Raw genomic sequence first — 24,181 nt, forward strand, 5'->3', positions numbered from 1 at the left:
TACTTGCATTTAAGAGCAGTTGGAGGCCACGGAAGGAGAGTTGTATGGCATTGAAGCTCATCTGGAGGTTAGTTAACACAGTGTCCAAACGGTCAGAGGTATACAGAATGGTGTCGTCTGCGTAGAGGTGGATAAAAGAATCACCAGCAGGAAGATTGACATCATTGATGTATACAGAGAAGGGAGTCGGTCCGAGAATTGAACCCTGTGGCACCCCCAATAAAGACTGCCAGAGGTCAGAACAACAGGCCCTCCGATTTGACATACTGAACTCTATCGGAGAAGAAGTTGGTGAACCAGGCGAGGCAGTCATTTGAGAACCAAGGCTGTTGAGTCTGCCAATAAGAATGTTGTGATGAGTCGAAAGCCTTAGCCAGCTCAATGAATACGGCTGCACAGTAATGTCTCTTATCGATGGCGGTTATGATATCGTTTAGGATCTTGAGCGTGGCTAAGGTGCACCCATGACCAGCTCTGAAACCAGATTGCATAGCGGAGAAGGTGCGGTGGGACTCGAAATCGTCGGTAATCTGTTTGTTAACTTGGCTTTCAAAGACCTTAGCAATGCAGGGTAGAATAGATATAGGTCTGTAGCAGTTTGGGTCTAGAGTGTCTCCCCCTTCGAAGAGGGGGATGACCGCGGCAGGTTGCCAATCTATGGGAATCTCAGATAATACGAAAGAGAGGTTGAACAGGCTAGTAATAGGGGTTGCAACAATTTCGGCAGATAATTTTAGAAAGAGAGGGTCCAGATTGTCTAGCCCACCTGATTTGTAGGGGTCCAGATTTTGCAGCTCTTTCAGAACATCAGCTATCTGGATTTGGGTGAAGGAGAAGTGGGGGAGGTTTGGGCGAGTTGCTGTGGGGAGAACAGGGCTGTTGACCGGGGTAGGGGTAGCCAGGTGGAAAGCCTGGCCAGCCGTAGAAAAATGATTTTTGAAATTCTCAATTATTGTGGATTTATCGGTGGTAAGTGTTTCCTAGCCTCAGTGCAGTGGGCAACTGGGAGGAGGTGCTCTTATTCTCCATGGACTTTACAGTGTCCCAGAACTTTTTTGAGTTTGTGCTACAGGATGCAAATAGGATGTTTTTGTGCTGGTCAAGGATAGTCAGGTCTGGAGAGAAACAAGGGCTATATCTATTCCTGGTTCTAAAATTGTTGAATGGGGCATGCTTATTTAAGATGGTGAGGAAGGCACTTTTAAAGAATAACCAGGCATCCTCTACTGACGGGATGAGGTCAATATCCTTCCAGGATACCCAGGCCAGGTCGAGTAGAAAGGCCTGCTCACTGAAGTGTTTCAGGGATCGTTTGACAGTGACGGGGTGGTTGTTTGACCGCAGACCCATTACGGATGCAGGCAATGAGGCAGTGATCGCTTGGGTACAGACCTGGATAGTAAGACAGAACTCTGCAGGCTACCTCTGCAGTAGATGGCAACACCACCCCCTTTGGCAGTTCTATCTTGTTGGAAAATATTATAGTTAGGGATGGACATTTCTGGGTTTTTGGTGGACTTCCTAAGCCAGGATTCAGACACGGCTAGGACATCCGGGTTGGCAGGGTGTGCTAAAGCAGTGAATTAAACAAACTTAGGGAGGAGACTTCTAATGTTAAAGTGCACGAAAGGCTTTTACAGTTACAGAAGTCAACAAATGAGAGCACCTGGGGAATAGGAGTGGAGCTAGGCACTGCAGGACCTGGATTAACCTCTACATCACCAGAGGAACAGAGGAAGAGTAGGATGAGGGTACGGCTAAAGGCTATCAGGACTGGTTGTTTAGTGCGTTCAGAGCAGAGAGTAAATGGAGCCGGTTTCTGGGCGTGAGAGAATAGATTCAAGGCATAATGTACAGACATAGGTATGGTAGGATGTGAGTACATTGGAGGTAAACCTAGACTTTGAGTAATGATGAGAGAGATATTGTCTCTGGAGACGTTTAAACCGCATATGTGGGAGGTGGAACTAAATGGTAGGTTAAGGCATATTGAGCAGAGCTAGAGGCTCTACAGTGAAATAAGACAGTAATCACTAACCAGGACAGTAATGAACAAGGCATATTGATGTTAGGGATAGGCATGCATAGCCGAGTGATCATACGGTTCAGTGAGTAGCTGGGTGGCTGGAGACACGGCGATTCAGACAGCTAGCAGACCGAGGCTAGCAAGCTAGCAGAAGGGCCTTAGAGGGAAGTATTGACGGAGTAAAGTCTGTTTGGCCTCCGCGTGTGGTGACGTCGATAGACCAGTCGTGATGGATTAGTAGGGTTCCGAGTAGCAGAGGGGTCCAAGTCAAATTGGGAAAATAGGTATAGTCGCCCAAGAAATTGGCCGATGGATCTATATAGCTAACAATCCAATATGCTTTAGGCAGCTAGTGGGCCGATGCTTGTGGATAGGCAATTAGGGGTGGTCGCGATGTAGAGGCCAGTTGAGTACCCCCTCGAGCAGATTACTTCGTAGTCCAGTCGTAAAGGATCGGTGGGGTTCCGTGCTCTGGTCTGGTTTGAGTCACGTTGTACAAACTGGCGAGATCCTTCCTAGCTAAAGGTTAGCTGATGACCGCTAGCAGTGGTTAGCTGACTACTAGCTAGTAGCTAGTGAGCTGGCTAGCTTCTGTTGGGGGATTCCGGATTCGAGGTGAACAATACTTTAGAAAAACAGGTCCGCACCACATTGGGTGAGGTGGGTTGCAGGAGAGTGTTTTGAAGTTGAGTTTTAGAAAAACTATTTTAAAAAGATCTGTGAAGAAAAATATATAAAAATCTATATACACGGGACACGACAAGACGAGGACAAAAGACGTCTGACTGCTACTCCATCTTGGATAAGTGTGTATCAATATCTGCCTCGTACCTCTGCACATTGATCTGGTTCCTGTATAAAGCTACATTTTTTGTGTATTTTATTCCTCTTCTGTTACTATTTTTAGAAATGGCTCATGAGCAAGAATTTCACGGTAAAGTCTACCCCAGTTCTATTCGCTGCATTTGACAAATAACATTTGATTTGAAATTATACCTGAAAACATATCAACACGCCATTCAATATCCCCTTGCATGAGCTAACAAATGAGAAAATCACAATAGTTGAATATACCTTTGAATAGTTTAGTCTCTCTCAGAGCTTTGGATTTACTGTATATTTGCCATATTCAATTGATCTACAAATCTGGGAGGTAGATTTAGTCATGCACCTCTCATACTAATCATGGAATGGGAGAGAACGTGATTATGCAGCTAAGGCATTTTGCATCGCAAAGAACAAGTAGTCGCCTTATGTAACCACTAGCCACTAACCTTAGGTAAAGCAGATATTAATCTACAAAACAGCGGTTTCACATGAGTCCTTGTTTCATGTTGTATATATATGTATGTATATATGTATATATTGTATGTTCCATACACAGTAATGCATTTATTTACACTAGCCAATCAGTAGCATAAACTACTATATTGAATTATTCTAGTGGGAACTCTGTCTACTTTGGTTTCTTGTCAACAACATATGTTTTATTACAGTATTATCAATCTGTCCACTGTATGTAATGTATTCAATGTCTCTCACCTCCTTCTCACATCCTGCTTTTCTCTGTCCTTTCTTCCATAGATCGCCTTCTCCCAGCACAACAGCATCATGGACCTGGTGCAGTTTTTTGTCACCTTTTTCAGGTACATACCATTTATATGGAACTAATTAGGCAAACAAATATGCAATTTCCCATGGTTAATCCCTTTCTTCTTAGTAAAAAAAGACAACAGACGTAATTATGTCTGCTGTCTCCAGGCCATCTTCTGCCAGTCAACCAGTTTCACTGAATGAGCCGATCACATGCGTTGTCAGTGCTTAATTTGAGAGAGATCTTGCCGGAACAGGATCCGGCACCTCTCTGTCTTAGACTGTATATTCTATAAAAAAAATATGTATGTCTATATAGGTATGTGTATATGTATGCATGCGTGTATGTATATGGATATATATACAGTGCCTTGCGAAAGTATTCGCCCCCCTTGAACTTTGCGACCTTTTGCCACATTTCAGGCTTCAAACATAAAGATATAAAACTGTATTTTTTTGTGAAGAATCAACAACAAGTGGGACACAATCATGAAGTGGAACGACATTTATTGGATATTTCAAACTTTTTTAACAAATCAAAAACTGAAAAATTGGGCGTGCAAAATTATTCAGCCCCCTTGTTAATACTTTGTAGCGCCACCTTTTGCTGCGATTACAGCTGTAAGTCGCTTGGGGTATGTCTCTATCAGTTTTGCACATCGAGAGACTGACATTTTTTCCCATTCCTCCTTGCAAAACAGCTCGAGCTCAGTGAGGTTGGATGGAGAGCATTTGTGAACTGCAGTTTTCAGTTCTTTCCACAGATTCCTTGATTGGATTCAGGTCTGGACTTTGACTTGGCCATTCTAACACCTGGATATGTTTATTTTTGAACCATTCCATTGTAGATTTTGCTTTATGTTTTGGATCATTGTCTTGTTGGAAGACAAATCTCCGTCCCAGTCTCAGGTCTTTTGCAGACTCCATCATATTTTCTTCCAGAATGGTCCTGTATTTGTGATGAGCTGTGTTGCTTTTACGCCAAACATAACGTTTTGCATTGTTGCCACAAATGTTCTATGGGATTGAGGTCAGGGCTTTGTGATGGCCACTCCAATACCTTGACTTTGTTGTCCTTAAGCCATTTTGCCACAACTTTGGAAGTATGCTTGGGGTCATTGTCCATTTGGAAGACCCATTTGCGACCAAGCTTTAAATTCCTGACTGATGTCTTGAGATGTTGCTTCAATATATCCACATAATTTTCCTTCCTCATGATGACATCTATTTTGTGAAGTGTACCAGTCCCTCCTGCAGCAAAGCACCCCCACAACATGATGCTGCCATCTCTGTGCTTCACGGTTGGGATGGTGTTCTTCGGCTTGCAAGCCTCCCCCTTTTTCCTCCAAACAAAAGGATGGTCATTATGGCCAAACAGTTCTATTTTTTTCCCCGTCAGACCAGAGGACGTTTCTCCAAAAAGTATGATCTTTGTCCACGTGCAGTTGCAAACCGTAGTCTTGCTTTTTTATCGCTGTATTGGAGCAGTGGTTTCTTCCTTGCTGAGCAGCCTTTCAGGTTATGTCGATATAGGACTCATAGGACTCATTTTACTGTGGGTATAGATACTTTTATACCTGTTTCCTCCAGCATCTTCACAAGGTCCTTTGCAGAACGCGTCTCCTTCCTGAGCGGTATGATGGCTGCGTGGTCCCATGGTGTTCATACTTGCGTACTATTTGTTTGTACAGTCAACTTAGTGTATGTCAACTCCGGACCCACTGGAATTGTGATAAAGTGAATTATAAGTGAAATTATCTGTCTGTAAACAATTGTTGCACAAAGTAGATGTGCTAACCGACTTGCCAAAACTATAGTTTGTTATCAAGAAATTTGTGGAGTGGTTGAAAAATGAGTTTTAATGACTCCAACATAAGTGTATGTAAACTTCCGACAGCAACTGTATATATAAAACACAGGAAAATCAAGTTTTTGACTGTACTGGGCAGTCAAAAGGTTCTGTCATTTGCTCCAAGAGCTTATTCCACTGTGTCTTGTTCATAGTGGCACATACTTCCTTCTCGCCCACTGTATTCTTTAGTAAGCACCTGAAGCATGCACTTTATCCACTTTTTTCCCAGATGTAACAGCTGTTTTTTCAATATGTCACTCTGTTCTGTTTGCTCTTATCCTGCCTTGTTAAGTTTACTTCAGTGATCAAGTGCAGTTATAATTATATTACAATAAATAAAACCTCCACAGAGCCCTGTGCATCATGGGTCCTGTGAGATGCATCCAATTGCATCTCACAGCTCAAAGGCTTTAGCAGAAGCAGTATGTGCTGCCCTATGTGACCTCAGTTGATTAAAGGCTTTAGTCAAGGGGAAAAAGGAGTTCACGTGCGGCTATGTTAACATGGTTGTAGATGTTTCCGTGTAAATGTAAGCTATGCATGTGCATGTCACAGAGGGTACAAGTTTGTGGTCTTTGTATGTGTGACTGTGTGTGTGAGTGTATGCTTTGTCCATTGCATGTTTGTATGTGAATGTATGCTTTGGTGTGTGTGTGTGTGTGTGTGTGTGTGTGTGTGTGTGTGTGTGTGTGTGTGTGTGTGTGTGTGTGTGTGTGTGTGTGTGTGTGTGTGTGTGTGTGTGTGTGTGTGTGTGTGTGTGTGTGTGTGTGTGTGTGTGTGTGTGTTGGCTGTGCTCCATTGGTGTGTATAAGAGATGAAGTGGCAGGGCGGCAGTGCTGCGGTGCCCTGTGTGTGAGTCTGGCCCTGCAGGCTGAGGGCACAGCACACTGACATGATGGAGCTGGCACCACAGAGAGAGAAAGAGAGAGAGAGGGGAAGAGAGAGAGCGGGAACCAGGAAGGGAGAGAGTGGTCGAGAGAGAGACGAGGGGGGGAACGACAGACAGAGTGGAAGAGATCTTTTCCCTTAGAAATCAGTGCTTTTCATAGGTGCTCTTTTTTCAATCCTGAGTTAGGGCAGTATGCAGTCATAGGTTTCACCATCATTATCTTGTTTCAGGTACTGTAACAACAGTACAGTAATTTGATCATTTGGACATGTTTTGTCCCTCTACATGCCTCTCTTTTAGCATATTTCTTCTGTTTTTCTGTTAGTATATCTTCATATGTTGGAGTGACTCTCTGGGTGTCTGTTCCTCTATTTTAGTGTTCATCCAAGCTACTTATATTTCTGCAATTATCTTTACTGTACAGTTCACCTGTCATCCTATCTGTCTGACTCCGTGTGTGTGTGTGTGTGTGTGTGTGTGTGTGTGTGTGTGTGTGTGTGTGTGTGTGTGTGTGTGTGTGTGTGTGTGTGTGTGTGTGTGTGTGTGTGTGTGTGTGAGTGTGTGACAATGCCACATGATCTCCTATCTCCTAAGTTACATCATGCATATCTTTAACATATGTAGACTTGTATACATGAGACAGAAACGAGAGAGGGAAAAAAGGTTGGAAGATTCTCGCCTAATTTCATCCTCAAACTAAACTCTCGACATGAAGTAGTATTCTAACAGACTCTCATTAACTTCTAAAAGCTAATTTGACCAGCTTTTCTTTGAAGAGTGGTTAAATATTTTTTTCTCTCTCTCTTTCTCTCTCTCGTTCACACTTTCCAGAGCGGTTCCCTAAATGAGCAAGCAAAATTGTTGCAATGAAGGAGTGTTTATGCTGCTTCTCCTTTTCAGCCCCAATGCTAATTGGTGACATTGCAGTTCAGTTTGGTCCAATTACTCGTTTCCTCTCTCTAAGTTGATTAGAAATCATCTCTCCTTCTTCTCTTGCTCAAGTTCAGCACAGAGACAATATACAAAGCTAAGTGGCTAATAAGCCTCTATCAGCTGTCCCAATTATTTCAAAATGGCTATCAACATTCCGTGCCGCTGCGACCCGAGGGATACTCCAGGCAGTTTGACAAACAACACTGCTTTGTGTGCTATTCTTTGTAACTGATAGAAAGGTAAACAAATTGGGATTGTGTTATCCACTATTTGGGCTCCCTTAGAAATCAGCCTTTTGCCATTCTGTGTGCCTGGGGGAATATCATTGCTTAACAGCTTGGTACTCTATGGTGTACAGATGGAATTGTCTTTCTTTTGGTCATTTGTGGATTGTGTGTGGAGGATTGGGTATCGATCTTGTAGCTTGCTGCTGGGTGTTTGTGATATGTTCTCCAATGGTTCGGATGATTGGACGTGTTATAAACCCCTTCCCCATGTTCATGTGATCCATAATACTGAACAACTAACCCTCAGCCCCTCAGTGCCCCACGTGCCCCACGTACACACACACACACACACACACACACACACACACACACACACACACACACACACACACACACACACACACACACACACACAAACACACACAAACACACACACACATACACACAGTACCTTCAGAAAGTATCGATACCACTTGACTTTTTTTTGTTCACCCATCTACACAAAATACCCCATAATGACAAAGTGAAAACATGTTTTTAGGAATGTTTGCAAAGTTATTGAAAACGAAATTCAGAAATATCGAATTTACATAAGTATTCACACCCCTGAGTCAATACATGTTAGAATCACCAATGACAGCGATTACAGCTGTGTCTTCATGGGTAAGTCTCCAAATGCTTTACACACCTGATTGTGCAAATATTGTACACTCTTTCAAAAATCTTTGTGTGGACCAAACAATTGATTCTCATGCAAAATCCTATTTTCCCTAACCCCTAACCCTAACCGTTAACCTAACTCTTACCTTAACCTTAACCCCAGCTCCTAATTCTTACCATAACCCTAACCTTAACCCCAACTCCAAATTCTTACCCTAACCCTAATTCTGAACCTAACTGTAAACCTACACCTAAAATAGCCTTTTTTTATGTGGGGACCAGAGAAATGTCCCCACTTGGTCAGGATAGCAAAACCAAACCCCCCCCCCACACACACAAGATCAAAATGAACACACACACACACAATGAAACATACACTGTATCCGTCCCACTCAGCCCTCCCATCCACCCCAGAACTGCACATGAATCTCATTGGTTGCGGATGACTTGGCTAAAGCTATATGTGTAAGAAACCCCAATAAACCCCCCCTAATACCTCTTTAATAGTGACAGTTAGTCTTCTCCTCTCCCCATTAGTGCAGTAAGCCGCCCTGTTTGGGATTAATTGCAGGCTGAGTTAATAGATTTGATGTGGAATGATGGACTGTTACTGATTGGGCTTTGAAATATGGCCAAGGCAACGAGCGGGGAGGAAGTGTCTGTTCCAAACAGTCCCAGTTATACTCCTGCCAGTAATATGGAGCTACAGCCATCATAGGGTTGTGTGAGACTTTCAGGATTATTTATTTATTTTCCCTACGTTTTTAGACATTGGTGAAGAAATTGGTCATAGCTTGACGTACTGTACGGTCATATTTAATCAAACCTGTCAAACCTGCACACACATGCAGCTATAGTGACAACTGTAAGTATGTACCATACTGTCAGTATATGGTTCACATCGCTAATTAGGCAAATTCCTCAGTCTGATAGTTTATGTACTGAACTCGTGGTTTTCGAAGAACACATGAGAAAGAGCATTTCCACAGCCTTTCAGCAGGCTTGGCTTGGAAATGTCACGCTAATTACAACTTAGCCCTTTACGATGTGGTCATTGCTTCTAAGCTATTTTCTAGCTGTACACGGAGGGCATTATGAAGATAGCGATTGTCTTGGACTTCTACACTACTTCCTGCCTTGGTGGTTTGGTTCTTTGGCCTCCAGGACTTGTAAAAGCTCTGGTTGAAAGACAGGCTTTGTGTGATCTAATGTCCAGATGGCATTGGCATTGGGATCATTCTATGTGACATTGCTCTGTGTAAGATGGCCACTCTCCTTGACCCACTCCATGGGTCCAATTGATCTCATGCTATTTCCCCATATTTCACTTGGTTTACCTCCGCAGTCTTATTTCATATTATTCGGTGCTAGTAAGTCCATTTCCTAGTTTTCGGTGCTGCTAGCCCTTTGGTGGCCTTTTTTGTAGTTTTCTCTAAGGTAAATAGACATGCAGCACTCTATGCAGGTACATGGAGAAATGACAACTGTCAAGGCAACCAAATCTTCCTCAAAGTACAGTTGTGGCCAAAGTGTTTGAGAATGACACACACATTCATTTTCACAAAGTCTGCTGCCTCAGTTTGTATGATGGCAATTTGCATGTACAGAATGTTATAAAGCTATTTTCTAGCTGTACACGGAGGGCGTTATGAAGATAACAATTGTGATCAGATGAATTGCAATTAATTGCAAAGTCCCTCTTTGCCATGCAAATGAACTGAATCCCCCAAAAACATTTCCACTGCACTGCATTTCAGCACTGCCACAAAAGGACCAGCTGACATCATGTCAGTGATTCTCTCATTAACACAGGTGTGAGTGTTGACCAGGACAAGGCTGGAGATCACTCTGTCATGCTGATTGAGTTTGAATAACAGACTGGAAGCTTCAAATGGAGGGTGGTGCTTGGAATCATTGTTCTTCCTCTGTCAGCCATGGTTACCTGCAAGGAAACACGTGCCGTCATCATTGCTTTGCACAAAAAGGGCTTCACAGGCAAGGATATTACTGCCAGTAAGATTGCACCTAAAATCAACCATTTATCGGATCATCAAGAACTTCAAGGAGAGCAGTTCAATTGTTGTGAAGAAGGCTTCAGGGTGCCCAAGAAAGTCCAGCAAGTGCCAGGACCGTCTCCTAAAGTTTATTCAGCTGCGGGATCGCGGCACCACCAGTACAGAGCTTGGTCAGGAATGGCAGCAGGCAGGTGTGAGTGCATCTTCACACAGTGAAGTGAAGACTTTGGAGAATGGCCTGGTGTCAAGAAGGGCAGCAAAGGAGCCACTTCTCTCCAGGAAAAACATCAGGGACTGATATTCTGCAAAAGGTACAGGGATTGGACTGCTGAGGACTGGGGTAAAGTCATTTTCTCTGATGAATCCCATTTACGATTGTTTTGGGCATCCGGACAAAAGCTTCTCCGGAGAAGACAAGGTGAGCGCTACCATCAGTCCTGTGTCATGCCAACAGTAAAGCATCCTGAGACCATTCCTGTGTGGGGTTGCGTCTCAGCCAAAGGAGTGGGCTCACTCACAATTTTGCCGAAGAACACAGCCATGAATAAAGAATGGTACCAACACGTCCTCCGAGAGCAACTTCTCCCAACCATCCAGGAACAGTTTGGTGACGAACAATGCCTTTTCCAGCATGATGGAGCACCTTGCCATAAGGCAAAAGTGATAACTAAGTGGCTCGGGGAACAAAACATCCATATTTTGGGTCCATGGTCAGGAAACTCCCCAGACCTTAATCCCATTGAGAACGTGTGGTCAATGCTCCAGAGGCGGGTGGACAAACAAAAACCCACAAATTCTGACAAACTCCAAGCACTGATTTTGCAAGAATAGGCTGCCATCAGTCAGGATGTAGCCCAGAAGTTAATTGACAGCATGCCAGGGCGGATTGCAGAGGTTTTGAAAAAGAAGGGTCAACACTGCAAATATTGAGTCTTTGCATCAACTTCATGTAATTGTCAATAAAAGCCTTTTGACACTTATGAAATGCTTGTAATTATACTTCAGCATTCCATTGTAACATCTGACAAAAATATCTAGACACTGAAGCAGCAAACCTTGTGAAAATGTATATTTGTCATTCTCAAAACTTTTGGCCACAACTGTACATTGACAAACCTTTCGAGGAGATGATTACGCTGGCCATTCAAAACATTGCTAAAGTATTTCTAAAGTATTAGTAGTGCTTACTTTAGATCAGGTACTGCAAAATGTCAGTTGTAAAATGGTTTAAAAGAACACCTAATCATATGAATAATTCATAAATTATTCAAAAGTTGTGTGAATAACTATCTATATATCATTTACAAATTTACAAAATGTAAGTATACTAATAAATAAATGGCGAGCAAACTATTTATGAATGCCTTATAAATGGTTATTACTGAATGTTATAATAAAGCGTTAACAGATTGATCATGTGACTGCCAGACCATTAAATATTTTTTTACCTCGTCTGCTTGGGGATTCAAACCAGCGACCTTTCGGTTACTGGCCCAACGCTCTTAACAGCTAGGCTACCTGCCGACAATTTATTGATTGAGTGGTTGATTGATTGTGCTCTTTTCTCCTGCAGCTGTTTCCTGTCCCTGTTGCTGGTGGCAGCAGTGGTGTGGAAGGTCAAACAGACGTGCTGGGCATCCAGGAGGAGAGAGGTAGGTCATAGGTCAATCTCCTCAGCCGTCCTAATTTCTGGTAACCTTGGTGGCATTCCAGGTAGATTACATTGCAGTTGCCCTGCGCACATCTACCAATGGTCACATGCCACATCATTTACTGCGCAGACGGGTATCAGATTACTATATCTTAGGACGTAGATGGATCTGGTGGGCGACTGGAATGTAGTCTGCCTGGAACTTGACCCATGAGCGGATCACACAGTACAACACCAGATTCAAACCCACTTACTGGCACAAATGAGAGGGTGCTCTGTTTTCAATAACTCAGACTCTGGGTTTGTGTTTGTGTCTACAAATATGTGTATGTTTTTGTGTTTGTCCCTGTCTCTGTGGGTTTAAACATAAATACATGATTTCCTATGCATTGATAAGAGCTTCTGGTAGTCTATATGTACACTGAGTATACAAAACCTGCTCTTTCCATGACATAGACTGACCAGCTAAATCCAGGTGAAAGCTATGATCCCTTATTGATGTCACCTGTTAAATCCACAGGTTAAAGAAGGATTTTTAAGCCTTGAGACCATTAAGAAATGGATTGTGTGTGTGTCATTCAGAGGGTGAACACAAGATTGAAGTGGCTTTGAAGAGGGTATGGCAGTAGGTGCCAGGCACACCGGTTTAAGGTTGCCAAGAACTGCAACGCTGCTGGGTGTTTCACACTCAACAGTTTCCCGTGTGTATCAAGAATGGTCCACCACCCAAAGGACATCCAGCCAACTTGACACAACTGTTGGAAGCGTTGGATTCAACATGGGCCAGCATCTCTGTGGGAATGCTTTCGACACCTTGTAGAGTCTATGCCCCAACACATTTTCTTTGTTCTGAGAGCAAATGAGTTCAACTCAATATTAGGAAGGTGTTCCAAAATGATTTCTTCACCTTTTCATGGACAATTGAACAGACCAGATCCTCAAAGACATTGACTGACCTTGTCTGTGACTCTACATGTCAACAAAGGAGGGTAGACTCTAATGTTTTCATAGTGGTAGTTGTCCCCCCATCACATTCTGTACCACACCCACTGTGTGCTGTTCACTAGTAGCTTCCCCTGCAGGCAAGGCTTCACCCCCCTCCAGTGCAAAGGCAACTCCCGACCCCCCCCCCCCCGGCTGTTCTGAAGGTTGTGTTAATGTCGCCCGCTCTGCAAACACGACTCACTCCTTAACGAGCGGAGCGCAGCGATAAACAAGGCCATTCCCCTTAATTACTGCTCCTCATGATCCAATTAACTCTGACGGAGTGACGCTTAACGAAGTGGAATGGAGTGATATATCACTTAAAGCTGCAACAGATGCCACATCGGTTTCATTTGTCTCTTTTTCTACTCTTCTGTTTTCTTTACAGGCCGCAAAATGGTGACATAAATACACGCATGTGCAACTTAAATAAGTCATGATTGGGCTTTTAAAATCAATAAAAACATCAGTGTGGATTTAATTGAGATGTAACATGCTCAGTTTCTGTGAAATCCATTGAGATTTGACAAGAGGACTCCTATAGTTAAAGCACTGGTGCTTTTCTCTTCATCAAATGCTGTGCTTTCAGATGGGTCATGGTTTTAATATCACAGAGGGGAAAATTCCCGCCTGTTTTTAGCTCTGTACTTTTATCAAAATGTGCGCATCTTATTAGTCCATTTTACTTTCATATCTTGTGTTTCAGATGATTAAGTGATTTTTCTGTTAGTGGGATTTAGCCAAGTCTTTTTTATTTATTTAGCCAAGTCTTTTTTATTTTTAATCCAAGTCTTTTTTTGGATTTAGCCACGTCTTTTTTTGGATTTAGCCACGTCTTTTTAAAGTTCTCTGCAACATTTCAATTATACCTACAGGACGTTTTCTGCTGTACTGTATCTACTGTTGCAGAAATGTGTGTGTGGGGTTTGGATTGCCACAGAGAATATCAAATATAGCTACTGTACCTGTACTACACACCTGTTTGTGCTTATGCGGCAGACTTCAACGCAAAGTTTTATTCCATTATGAATGAAAGGTGGTGACATCTGCAGTGTAGTGTAAAGTCTCCTCTTACCTGGCTAGCCCTGTATTTGTTTAGCCTTGTTTCCCAGTGAGAGCACACTTGCTTGTGGACACGTCTACATTATTAATGAGGAAGAGTCCCATGTCACAGAAGAGCTGCAATGCTGCATTCACTGTGCCTTACTCTCTTTGTGGACACTAACACTCAGCTTGAATGCAGTATGTCACCCATGGGGTAAAGACCAGGGGCACTGATATCACACATATCCAGCTGCATTAGTTATTTTACAACATCCCATATATTACAGGGGGCTGTAGCCCTATTTTATGACCATGGTTAGAACAGAGAGGTACAGTTGAAGTTTACATACACCTTAGCCAAGTACATTTAAACTCAGCTTTTCACAATTCCAGACATTTAATCCTAGTAAAAATTCCCTGTCTTAGGTCAGTTAGGATGACCACTGTTATTTATTTCAGCTTTTATTTATTTATTTATTCACATTCCCAGTGGGTCAGAAGTTTACATACACTCAATCAGAATTTGGTAGCATTGCCTTTAAATTGATTAACTTAGGTAAAACGTTACGGGTAGCCTTCCACAAGCTTCCCACAATAAGTTGCGTGAATTGTGGCCCATTCCTCCTGACAGAGCTGGTGTAACTGAGTCAGGTTTGTAGGCCACCTTGCTGGCACACGTTTTTTCAGTTCAGCTCACAAATGTTCTATGGGATTGAGGTCAGAGCTTTGTGATGGCCACTCCAATAGCTTGACTTTGTTGTCCTTAAGCCATTTTGCCACAACTTTGGAAGTATGCTTGGGGTCATTGTCCATTTGGAAGACCCATTTGCGACCAAGCTTTAACTTCCTGACTGATGTCTTGAGCTATTGCTTCAATATATCCACGTAATTTTTCTCCCGCATGATGCCATCTATTTCTGTGAAGTGCACCAGTCCCTCCTGCAGCAAAGCACCCCCACAACATGATGCTTCCACCCCCGTGCTTCACGGTTGGGATGGTGTTCTTCGGCTTGCAAGCTTCTCCTTTTTTCCTCCAAACATAGCGATGGTCATTATGGCTAAACAGTTCTATGTTTGTTTCATCAGACCAGTGGACATTTCTCCAAAAAGTACTATCTTTGTCCCCATTTGCAGTGGCAAACCGTGCTGAGCGTCCTTTCAGATTATGTTGATATAGGACTCGTTTTACTGTGGATATAGATACTTTTGTACCTGTTTCCTCCAGTATCTTCACAAGGTCCTTTGCTGTTGTTCTGGGATTGATTTGCACGTTTCGCACCAAAGTACGTTCCATTCTAGGAGATGGAATGCGTCTCCTTCCTGAGCGGTATGACGACTGTGTGGTTCCATGGTGTTTATACTTGCGTATTAATATTTGTACAGATGAACGTGGTACCTTCAGGCATTTGGAATTGCTTCCAAGGATGAACCAGACTTGTGGTGGTCTACAATCTTTTTCTGAGGTATTTCACTGATTTCTTTTGATTTTCCCATGATGTCAAGTAGACACTGAGTTTGAAGGTCGGCCTTGAAATACATCCACAGGTACACCTCCAATTTACGGAAATTATGTCAATTAGCCTCTATTGCAATCAGAAGCTTCTAAAGCCATGACATAATTTTCTGGAATTTTCCAAGCTGTTTAAATGTAGTCAACTTAGTGTATGTAAACTTCTGACCCACTGGAATTGTGATACAGTGAATTATAAGTGAAATTATCTGTCTGTAAACAATTGTTGGAAAAATGTATTGTATCATGCACAAAGTAGATGTCCTAACCGACATGCCAAAACTATAGTTTGTTAACAATAAATTTGTGGAGTGGTTGAAAAACGAGTTTTCATGACTCCAACCTAAGTGTATGTTAATTTCCGACTTCAACTGTATGTAGTTAAATACAAATAAATTAGTAAGATGGATGTCAAAAAGATAGTGTGAGTTCTAGCAACTGCATGCCTGTGGTCAGTTGAGGAATGGAGTGTTAGCATGTTTGTGTGTATATGTCTCTCACTCACTCACCCACTCACTCACTCACTCACTCACTCTTTTGGTAGGGTTTTAGCTGTGTGCGAGGGTAGATGTTGGAGAGAAGTGAGGGAAAGGACAGAGGATCCATTACTAGACTGAGATAAACACACACGTGCGTGCACATTGTCAGAAACAGTGGAAAGCAATTGTCTGACTTCAGTGCTGGCAGCTCATAACTTTGTGATTAACTACGCAGGAGTCTTCCTACCTACTTCCTTCATTACTCACCCTGCACCATCAAGCGGGAAATTAACAATGCAAATCAATGGAGCTGGATGCTGTCTTTTTATGATCTTCCTGTTTTGATGTTATTAATGCAGGAGTGATGAGCTAAATTGTTGATGTTCCAGTAGGTGCTCGGGGACTTGGTCAATTGGACCGAATGGGGCTAATATATAATCGCCATTATTATTTTTCGGGCTCCAACGGTCGTTTCTGAACAAGTTCTCATTTCTCTTTAAGATTGCCTTGTTAATATAATTTATAATGTGTTGTAAACAAGAAGTCTAGGGGTTGTTGTTGTTTTAAGCAGTTATATAAGTGACACAAAAAAAAGGAATATTATAAATTATACTCAGGCCCCTGGGGGAATCGATACTGGATCACGGTCCTCTGACGTGATTAGAAGACTCCTTTGCTCCATGTAAACCGCATGTGCTTTGGGCTTCAGTAAATCATTAGCGTGAATAAAGCTTGTATGCAGTTTTATCTATATCAGTGTATGAATGTTGCACGGTATACAGGTTCCACAGCAATATCACAGTACCAAAACGTCATGATACTTATGATACCAACATTTTAGAATACCGTAGTACCATTTCATATGATACTACTACATTTTTCGGCCCTACCAATCTAAAGAACCCTCTGGCGCCTGTTATAAACTGTTAATAAATGATGTTTTGTTTATAAATACAGTTGCATTTTTTTTTAAGCAACAGTCACTTTTGTATGTGCCGGTCCAATTATGTCCACTTCACTTTCAGGCTCATATCATACCACGTGTGGTAACTGTAATCAGCCAGCCAGAAGTTGCATCCCATTCCAGCCATCACTCACCAGCTTCTCTCCGTCCGCTCTCCCTGCACATCTATTCCTGAAAGTTTTTTTAAGTGTAATTTAGCTGTGACTATGACTGGGGATGCAGTCCCTGATGAGTTTTCTTTGTTACATTTGTGCATTTGATACGTTGGAGCAAACCGTGTCGTGGGCCGTTTTAAACTAATTCCAGGTTGCTAATTATTGGTTAGTTAACAACAACAGAATCTGTCACATTCCCGAGCTAACAACTTTCTAACTTGGAAAGTAGGTCCAGTCAAATTTGATTGGAACAGGAAGAAAGGAAAAAGGTCTGCTACTCATGAGATGTGCTTCAAAGGTAGGATTCATATAGGCCTAATGTCAGCCTAAAATATATAAACAATCTATTTCTCGGTGCCTTACGTTTCTAAAGTTGGTATCAGTATGTTTGTGGGAGAGAGAGTGGTGTGTTTATGAGTGAGAGGGTGACAGAGAGAGAGAAAGTATGTGTGAGAGGGTGGGACAGTCTAGGTGGGTCTGTTTACTGAAGATTGAGGAAGGTTTCATGCAGTGTTTTCCCCTTACTGACACAATGACATGCAGATCATTATGCATGTATATTACTTCCTCCCATTTCTCCAACCAAATCAAAGGTAGGCCTTTGCAAATATGAGCAATTCGCCATAGTATGCAGTATTCTATTATACAGTGTGAAGTTAAATTCTATATGTGTTGTATTGAGTAGAAGTATGAATATCAGTGACAGGCTTTTTGTGTAGCACATGCGCATAGTTTAGAAAACGGGAACAAGCGTCAGGGGGACAGGGCAAACAGGATGCTAGGCCACTCTGAATTTTGTCCCCGTGTAATTGCGATACTTCTTGGTATTGTGATACTTAGCCTGGTATTGTATCATTAGTAAAATGTTGGTATCGTGACAACCCCACAATGTATCCAGATCTTATAATGGATTCTTCCTTAGCTGTTAATTTTCTCTAAATCTGAAGGTACAACCTAAATTCGAGACAATGTCTTAAGTAGTTGAACATGTTATTAATCCAACCTCGTGAAAGTGACAACATGACACATACATATTTTTGTCAAAAACAACTTTATATCGAAGGAATGCTTTGATTTGGCGGCCTGCGTATGCACAGTTTGGGGCGAGACTACCGTTAGACCCAGTGACGTGTTTCTGTTAATGAGCTTAGATAGCCAACGTCGCCATGACATCGCCGACAAGCGTGATCAGTGATTTCCATTGGAGAAGCAGTTTTTGCCTATCTTACTGTACTGTCTTTGGTAATACGGTCAAGGCAAATGTCTCATTATTTGACTTAATTGCAATGTACTGACAGTTATATTGTAGCACTTTTCACAGTAGTGCTTATCATCTGTTGGCACATATCCTATGGGTGAAACTCTGGAGGGATTGTTCTCGCGAAGGTGAAAATGGGATCTCTTCAGAGTTAATTATGGATCACAACCAGCAGAGAGGAAAATACAACTGGGCTCATGCTAATTACATTTCCAACAATAATTTTGGGATATGAGATCAAACAATCAAAGCTACTTTGAAATTGTAATGATGATGCACAAGACAGCTTGTACAGACCTCTTTGATTCCCCTAATAGGGCTGCCCCTCTGTAGACTGGGGAAAAGCCCTATTTTGACAACTAACCTCATTAAGCTTGCTCTTCATCTCGCAATCAATAAATAAACAAATAAACAAACAAATTAATATATAATGGCTTTCTTATTTAATTGTCAATTTTATGCGTTACTGTGGTAATAATTTGGTTGTCTGATGGCCATGTTAAGCAGCTTACTGCCGTAAATTAGCTTTTTACATTAGCGTTGACTCATATTTACCCAAAAAATATTCACACAGCTAAAATATGTATTGGGTTTAGTCAGATTGTAGAGTATGGAAGTGGCGCATATGTCTCTCACCAGCTCCCCTCTGAAATGACCATCTATCCCCCCTAGTCCCCAGTCCAATGTAACTGCTATTCCAAACCACAGACAGATGTTGCCCAATTCTCTGATTAAATGCTGATTTATTCCTGTAATTTAGTTTAGCCGCTGTCGTCCTCAAAAGAGCAACATTAATTTTGTGGGCATAAATTAAACCATCATTTGTATGTGTGTGTGTTTGTGTGCGTTATCATATTAGGTGAGACTTGTTAAGGCTGGGCACTTCTGACCTTTTGGTGTCGGTATGATAATTACCACAATTCCCCATTATATTTATTATTTTAAATTAGACTTTGCATAACATAATTAACATATTGTGTCATTTCTTTGCTGTCATTATTGCATTACAGTTTAGAGATATTCAGCTGTATGAGCTGCAAAAACATTCCATAATGAACAGAAATGTGATTACATTTGAGGTTTTAAGGCTATTTTTTTCTTAACTTGTCCCTGCTATTCTCAAATTAGCCAAATTTGAAAGCAATTACAGCTTCCAGTAATCACATTTAATAATTTAGATGTTTGATAGTCTAGTTATTGAAGTTATTATATTTTCCGGTAGTAGAGGAGCAGCCACCTATTGTGTTGAGAGAGAATTATTCTGAAAGTTATCCCCATAGGGCGGCGCACAATTGGCCCGGCGTCGTCCGGGTTTGGTCGGTGTAGACCGTCATTGCAAATAAGAATTTGTTCTTAACTGACATGCCTAGTTAAATAAAGTTATTATTTTTTTTAAATAATGTGAGTTGAGTTGACTCTGAAGGCCTACGGTACTTGGCACCCTCTATAGACCTATCACTCTATGCAACACAGACCACAATCTCCTGTTGGACAGATTATGTTGTCTGGGCCAGTTGGCACAAATCACCCTTACCCCATATTTGGCAGCCATTAATAGAGGTGGTAGATTAGGAGGGTTTAATGTGGCCAAGCATTGGCTCCCCTGGACAGCCTCAGTGTAAACAAAGCAAAGGGATGAGCCTCGATGCTGTGCTGCTTCACCTAGCCGCTGAACATCAGCAACACTCAGTCAGATAGGCTGCCAGCTATTCTGCGTGCCACCACAGCACTGGTACAGGCGGAGTCTAAGTCGAACCATGCTCTTTCATCATTGTATTCAAGACAGAAAGATAATCCGTTTTCAAAACACAGTTTGTCCTTTCATACAGTGAACTGTATTATACCACCATGTTAGCCAGTCTACCATATGTTCTAAGCCATAAATCACAATTTTTCATCAGAATGATCAGATTATACATAAAGCATAAGTAAACACAACCGAGTTTGTGTTAGTTTGTTTTGGGTACAAACTGTATGATCGATAGTTAGTACATTGTATTGGGGTATAGGCCGACGAGGACACAGAAGTTGGAGTAAATATGAGAGACACGGACACTATATCAGTCTTCAAACCCAGCTGTGATGTTTGCGGGCCCACTGTGCATTAATGACTCCACACTATCAGCTCCTCACAGGTGACTTGTTTTTATCATCTGACGGTAGATTAGGCTGAAGGTCCCCAGCTTCGCAGTGATCTGAAACGCCCGTCGCCAAACTCCTATGTCAATCTTCAAAGGAGCCAGGGACCCTGCGCCTAATGCTCTGAGGGACGTGGCAAGGACGTCTCCCTGGAGCCATAACGTGGCCCACACCAGTTTTATTTGTGTTTGTTCTGGTTTCATTTATTTTCTTCCTTCCCAAGGCTCACCTTTTTTTAAATAATATCCCCCTACACATTCTGAGGTATGTTCTGACATGCTGATCCTTGTTGTCATGGTGATTGATGGTGGGGGTTGACTTCAGGCTGGTGTCTGAATGTCTTCCATTTTATTTATTTTTGATAGTTTGTTTGGGGGGGTAGATCAGCTTTAATATTGCAGGTAGATTATAGCTTCCATCAGTGTAACTGCCTGCATCATTTCCAATCCCCCATATATTCTCTGTAAATATATACACATATACAGTGGATTCGGACAGAGTTTTGACCCTTACAGCCTTGTTCTAAAATGTATTAAATAATTTGTCCCCCTCATCAATCTCAACACCATACCCCATAATGACAAAGCAAAAACAGGTTTTTAGAAATGTTTGCAAATGTATAAAAATCAAAACTGAAATATCACATTTACATAACTATTCAGACCATTTACTCAATACTTTGTTGAAGCACCTTTGGCAGCAATTACAGCCTTGATATTCTTGTGTATGACGCTACAAGCTTGGCACACCTGTATTTGATGAGTTACTCCCATTCTTCTCTGCAGATCCTCTCAAGTTCTGTCAGGTTGGATGGGGAGCGTTGCTACACAGCTATTTTCAGAACTCTCCAGAGATGTTCAACCAGGTTCAAGTCCGGTCTCTGGCCGGGCCGCACAAGGACATTCAGAGACTTGTCCCAAAGCTATTCCTGCATTGTCTTAGCTGTATGCTTAGGGTCGTTGTCCTGTTGGAAGGTGGACCTTTGCCCCAGTCTGAGGTCCTGAGCACTCTGGAGCAGGTTTTTATCAAGGATCTCTCTCCCCCAGTTCCTGCTGCTAAAAAGCATCCCCACAGCAGGAAGTGGCCACCACCATGCTTCACCGTAGTGATTGTGCCAGGTTTCCTCCAGATGTGACGCTTGGCTTTCTAGCTAAAGTTCAGACTTGGTTCCATCAGATCAGAGATTCACATGGTATGAGAGTCCTTTAGGTGCCTTTTGGCACACTCCAAGCGGGCTGTGATGTGCCTTTTATTGAGGAGTGGCTTCTGTCTGGCCACTCTACCATAAAGGCCTGATTGGCGGAGTGCTGCGGAGATGGTTTGTCCTTCTGGAAGGTTCTCCCATGTTGTCGTGACTTTACTTTCATTCTTCTGATGACTGTTATTTATCTAATCAACTAACTTTAATTGTTTAATTGTTACCCAATTAAACTAATCATGTAACAGTTAACTCATTAGGATTTGGGGCACCACGAGAGTGGTTCTTTAAAGCGTTACCATCTCCCGAATTGAACTCTGAAGGTCTTTACCTGTCACATCCATAAACAGTCAACTTATGAATCATAACCTTGTATCATATCATCATTCTGAACAGTTGTAACCTTGCATCTGCAAAAACTGAGCCTCACTTATAATTCAGTACTACACAAATTGGTTTAATTAATTATTTACTAGCTAACTATATGGTAACACAGGATAAACATACACACTTAATACATTTAAAAACATGTCCCTAGTGGACCGACAGCTCTAGGAATTTAGGAATGATGGAGGCCACTGTGGGCTTGTGAACCTTCAATGCTGCAGAAATGTTTTGGTACCCTTCCCCAGATCTGTGCCTCGACACTACTGTCTCGGAGCACTACGGAAAATTCCTTCAACCTCTTGGCTTTTGCTCTGACGTGCACTGTCAACTGTGGGACTTTATATAGACAGGTGTGTGCCTTTCCAAATCATGTCCAATCAATTGAATTTACACAGGTGTACTCCCATCAAGTTGTAGAAACATCTCAAGGATGATGAATAGAAACAGGATGCACCTGAGCTCAATTTCAAGTCTCATAGCAAAGGGTTTGAATATTTTTTTAAAGAAGGTATTTCTCTGTTTTAAAATAAAACACCTGTTTTCACATTGTCATTATGGGGTATTGTGTGTAGATTGATTAGATTTTTTTATTTATTTAATCCATTTTAGAATAAGGCTATAACGTTGCAATGTGGAAAAAGTCAAGGGGTCCGAGTACTTTCTGAATGGACTGTATAGATACATGCATACACATATATACAGGCTTGGGGAGTAACGGATTACATGGAATCCGTTACATGTAAGGGATTACAAAAAAACGTAACTGTAATGCGTTACGTTACCAGCAAAAATATTGTAATCAGATTACAGATACTTTGAAAAACTAGATGATTACTTTGAGGATCACTTTTAAATTCAGAAAGGATGTTAGCTGAGAAAAATATTTGACAGTTATCTGTTTTCTCAATGACATTCAAACAGTTGAGCGAGTCTGACCACTGACTATGCCTAATTAAATACAGGTTAAATGAAATAAAATACAATAAAAATGATGAAACACAAAATGTGTTTGATGGATGGCGGGAAAAGAGCAGGAGTAGGCTTTTGTAGGCTACAGTCCAAGCTATGTCTTCCAATGCTGCGACTGCTGTCAGCATCCAAAGATTATCCAACTTGAATAAACACTTGGAGGTAAGGATGACAGCAGTGGTGTAGTCTACGGCGATACGGATATCACTTATTGATATCTACATAGTGCAGGAATCATACTGCTGCTCTCTCATTTAGCTATTTGCGCGTTACGGATTGTGGTTGTTGTGGATGGCATTTCACAAATCTAAGTGTGTATTTGAACCCAATAATGGTTGAATTCAAGAAGTTTAAGCTGCCTACAGTATCAATCATTGTTTTTGAAACCAGTGGACAGCAAGGGAAAAATGTGCTCTTGTAACAGCTGCATAGTGTGGATCCCAGCCTATGGAATAAAAGTTTGGCTTTTATTGCTCAATCTAATTCATGCTGATAAAATAAATAAATCCATAAGCCCAATGGACACATGATCAAACTCACACACTTTTGATAGACTGAAAGGGGCAATCTGTAGTTGCTACATCCATTTTTGGACTTATAAATTATATATATTAATGTAAAGATATAATTTAATAGTATTGTTGTATGTAGTAAAAAGTGATGGGTTAGAAGAAGCATTCATAGCATTCGGCTTGCAAGCCTCCCTCTTTTTCCTCCAAACATAACGATGGTCATTATGGACAAACAGCTATATTTTTGTTTCATCAGACCAGAGGACATTTCTCCAAAAAGTACGATCTTTGTCCCCAAACCGTAGTCTGGCTTTTTTTATGGCGGTTTTGGAGCAGTGTCTTCTTCCTTGCTGATCAGCCTTTCAGTTTATGTTCATATAGGACTCGTTTTACTGTGGATATAGATACTTTTGTACCTGTTGTTTCCCCCAGCATCTTCACAAGGTCCTTTGCTGTTGTTCTGGGTTTGATTTGTACTTTACACACCAAAGTATTTTCATCTCTAGGAGACAGAACGCGTCTCCTTCCTGAGCGGTATGACGGCTGCGTGGTCCCATGATGTTTATACTTGCGTACTATTGTTTGTACAGATGAATGTGGTACCTTCAGGCATTTGGAAATTGCTCCCAAGGATGTGGAGGTCTACAATTTTCTTTCTGAAGTCTTTACTGATTTCTTTTGATTTTCCTTTCGTGTCAAGGAAAGAGGCACTGAGTTTGAAGGTAGGCCTTGAAAT

At 41.7% G+C, this 24,181-nt stretch overlaps 1 protein-coding gene across 1 annotated transcript in view; it reads left to right on the top strand.

Annotated features, from left to right (window-relative positions):
- LOC135512267 (attractin-like protein 1) overlaps window positions 1-24,181 on the top strand; it is a 334,131-nt gene that overhangs the window by 182,442 nt on the left and 127,508 nt on the right. Inside the window, exons 26-27 of the mRNA XM_064934112.1 lie at window positions 3,611-3,672; window positions 11,769-11,847. Of these exons, the coding sequence (XP_064790184.1) occupies window positions 3,611-3,672; window positions 11,769-11,847 (141 nt within the window). The remainder of the gene's footprint in view (window positions 1-3,610; window positions 3,673-11,768; window positions 11,848-24,181) is intronic.

Source organism: Oncorhynchus masou, chromosome 24 (genome assembly GCF_036934945.1).
Source record: "Oncorhynchus masou masou isolate Uvic2021 chromosome 24, UVic_Omas_1.1, whole genome shotgun sequence".
NCBI lineage: Eukaryota > Metazoa > Chordata > Actinopteri > Salmoniformes > Salmonidae > Oncorhynchus > Oncorhynchus masou.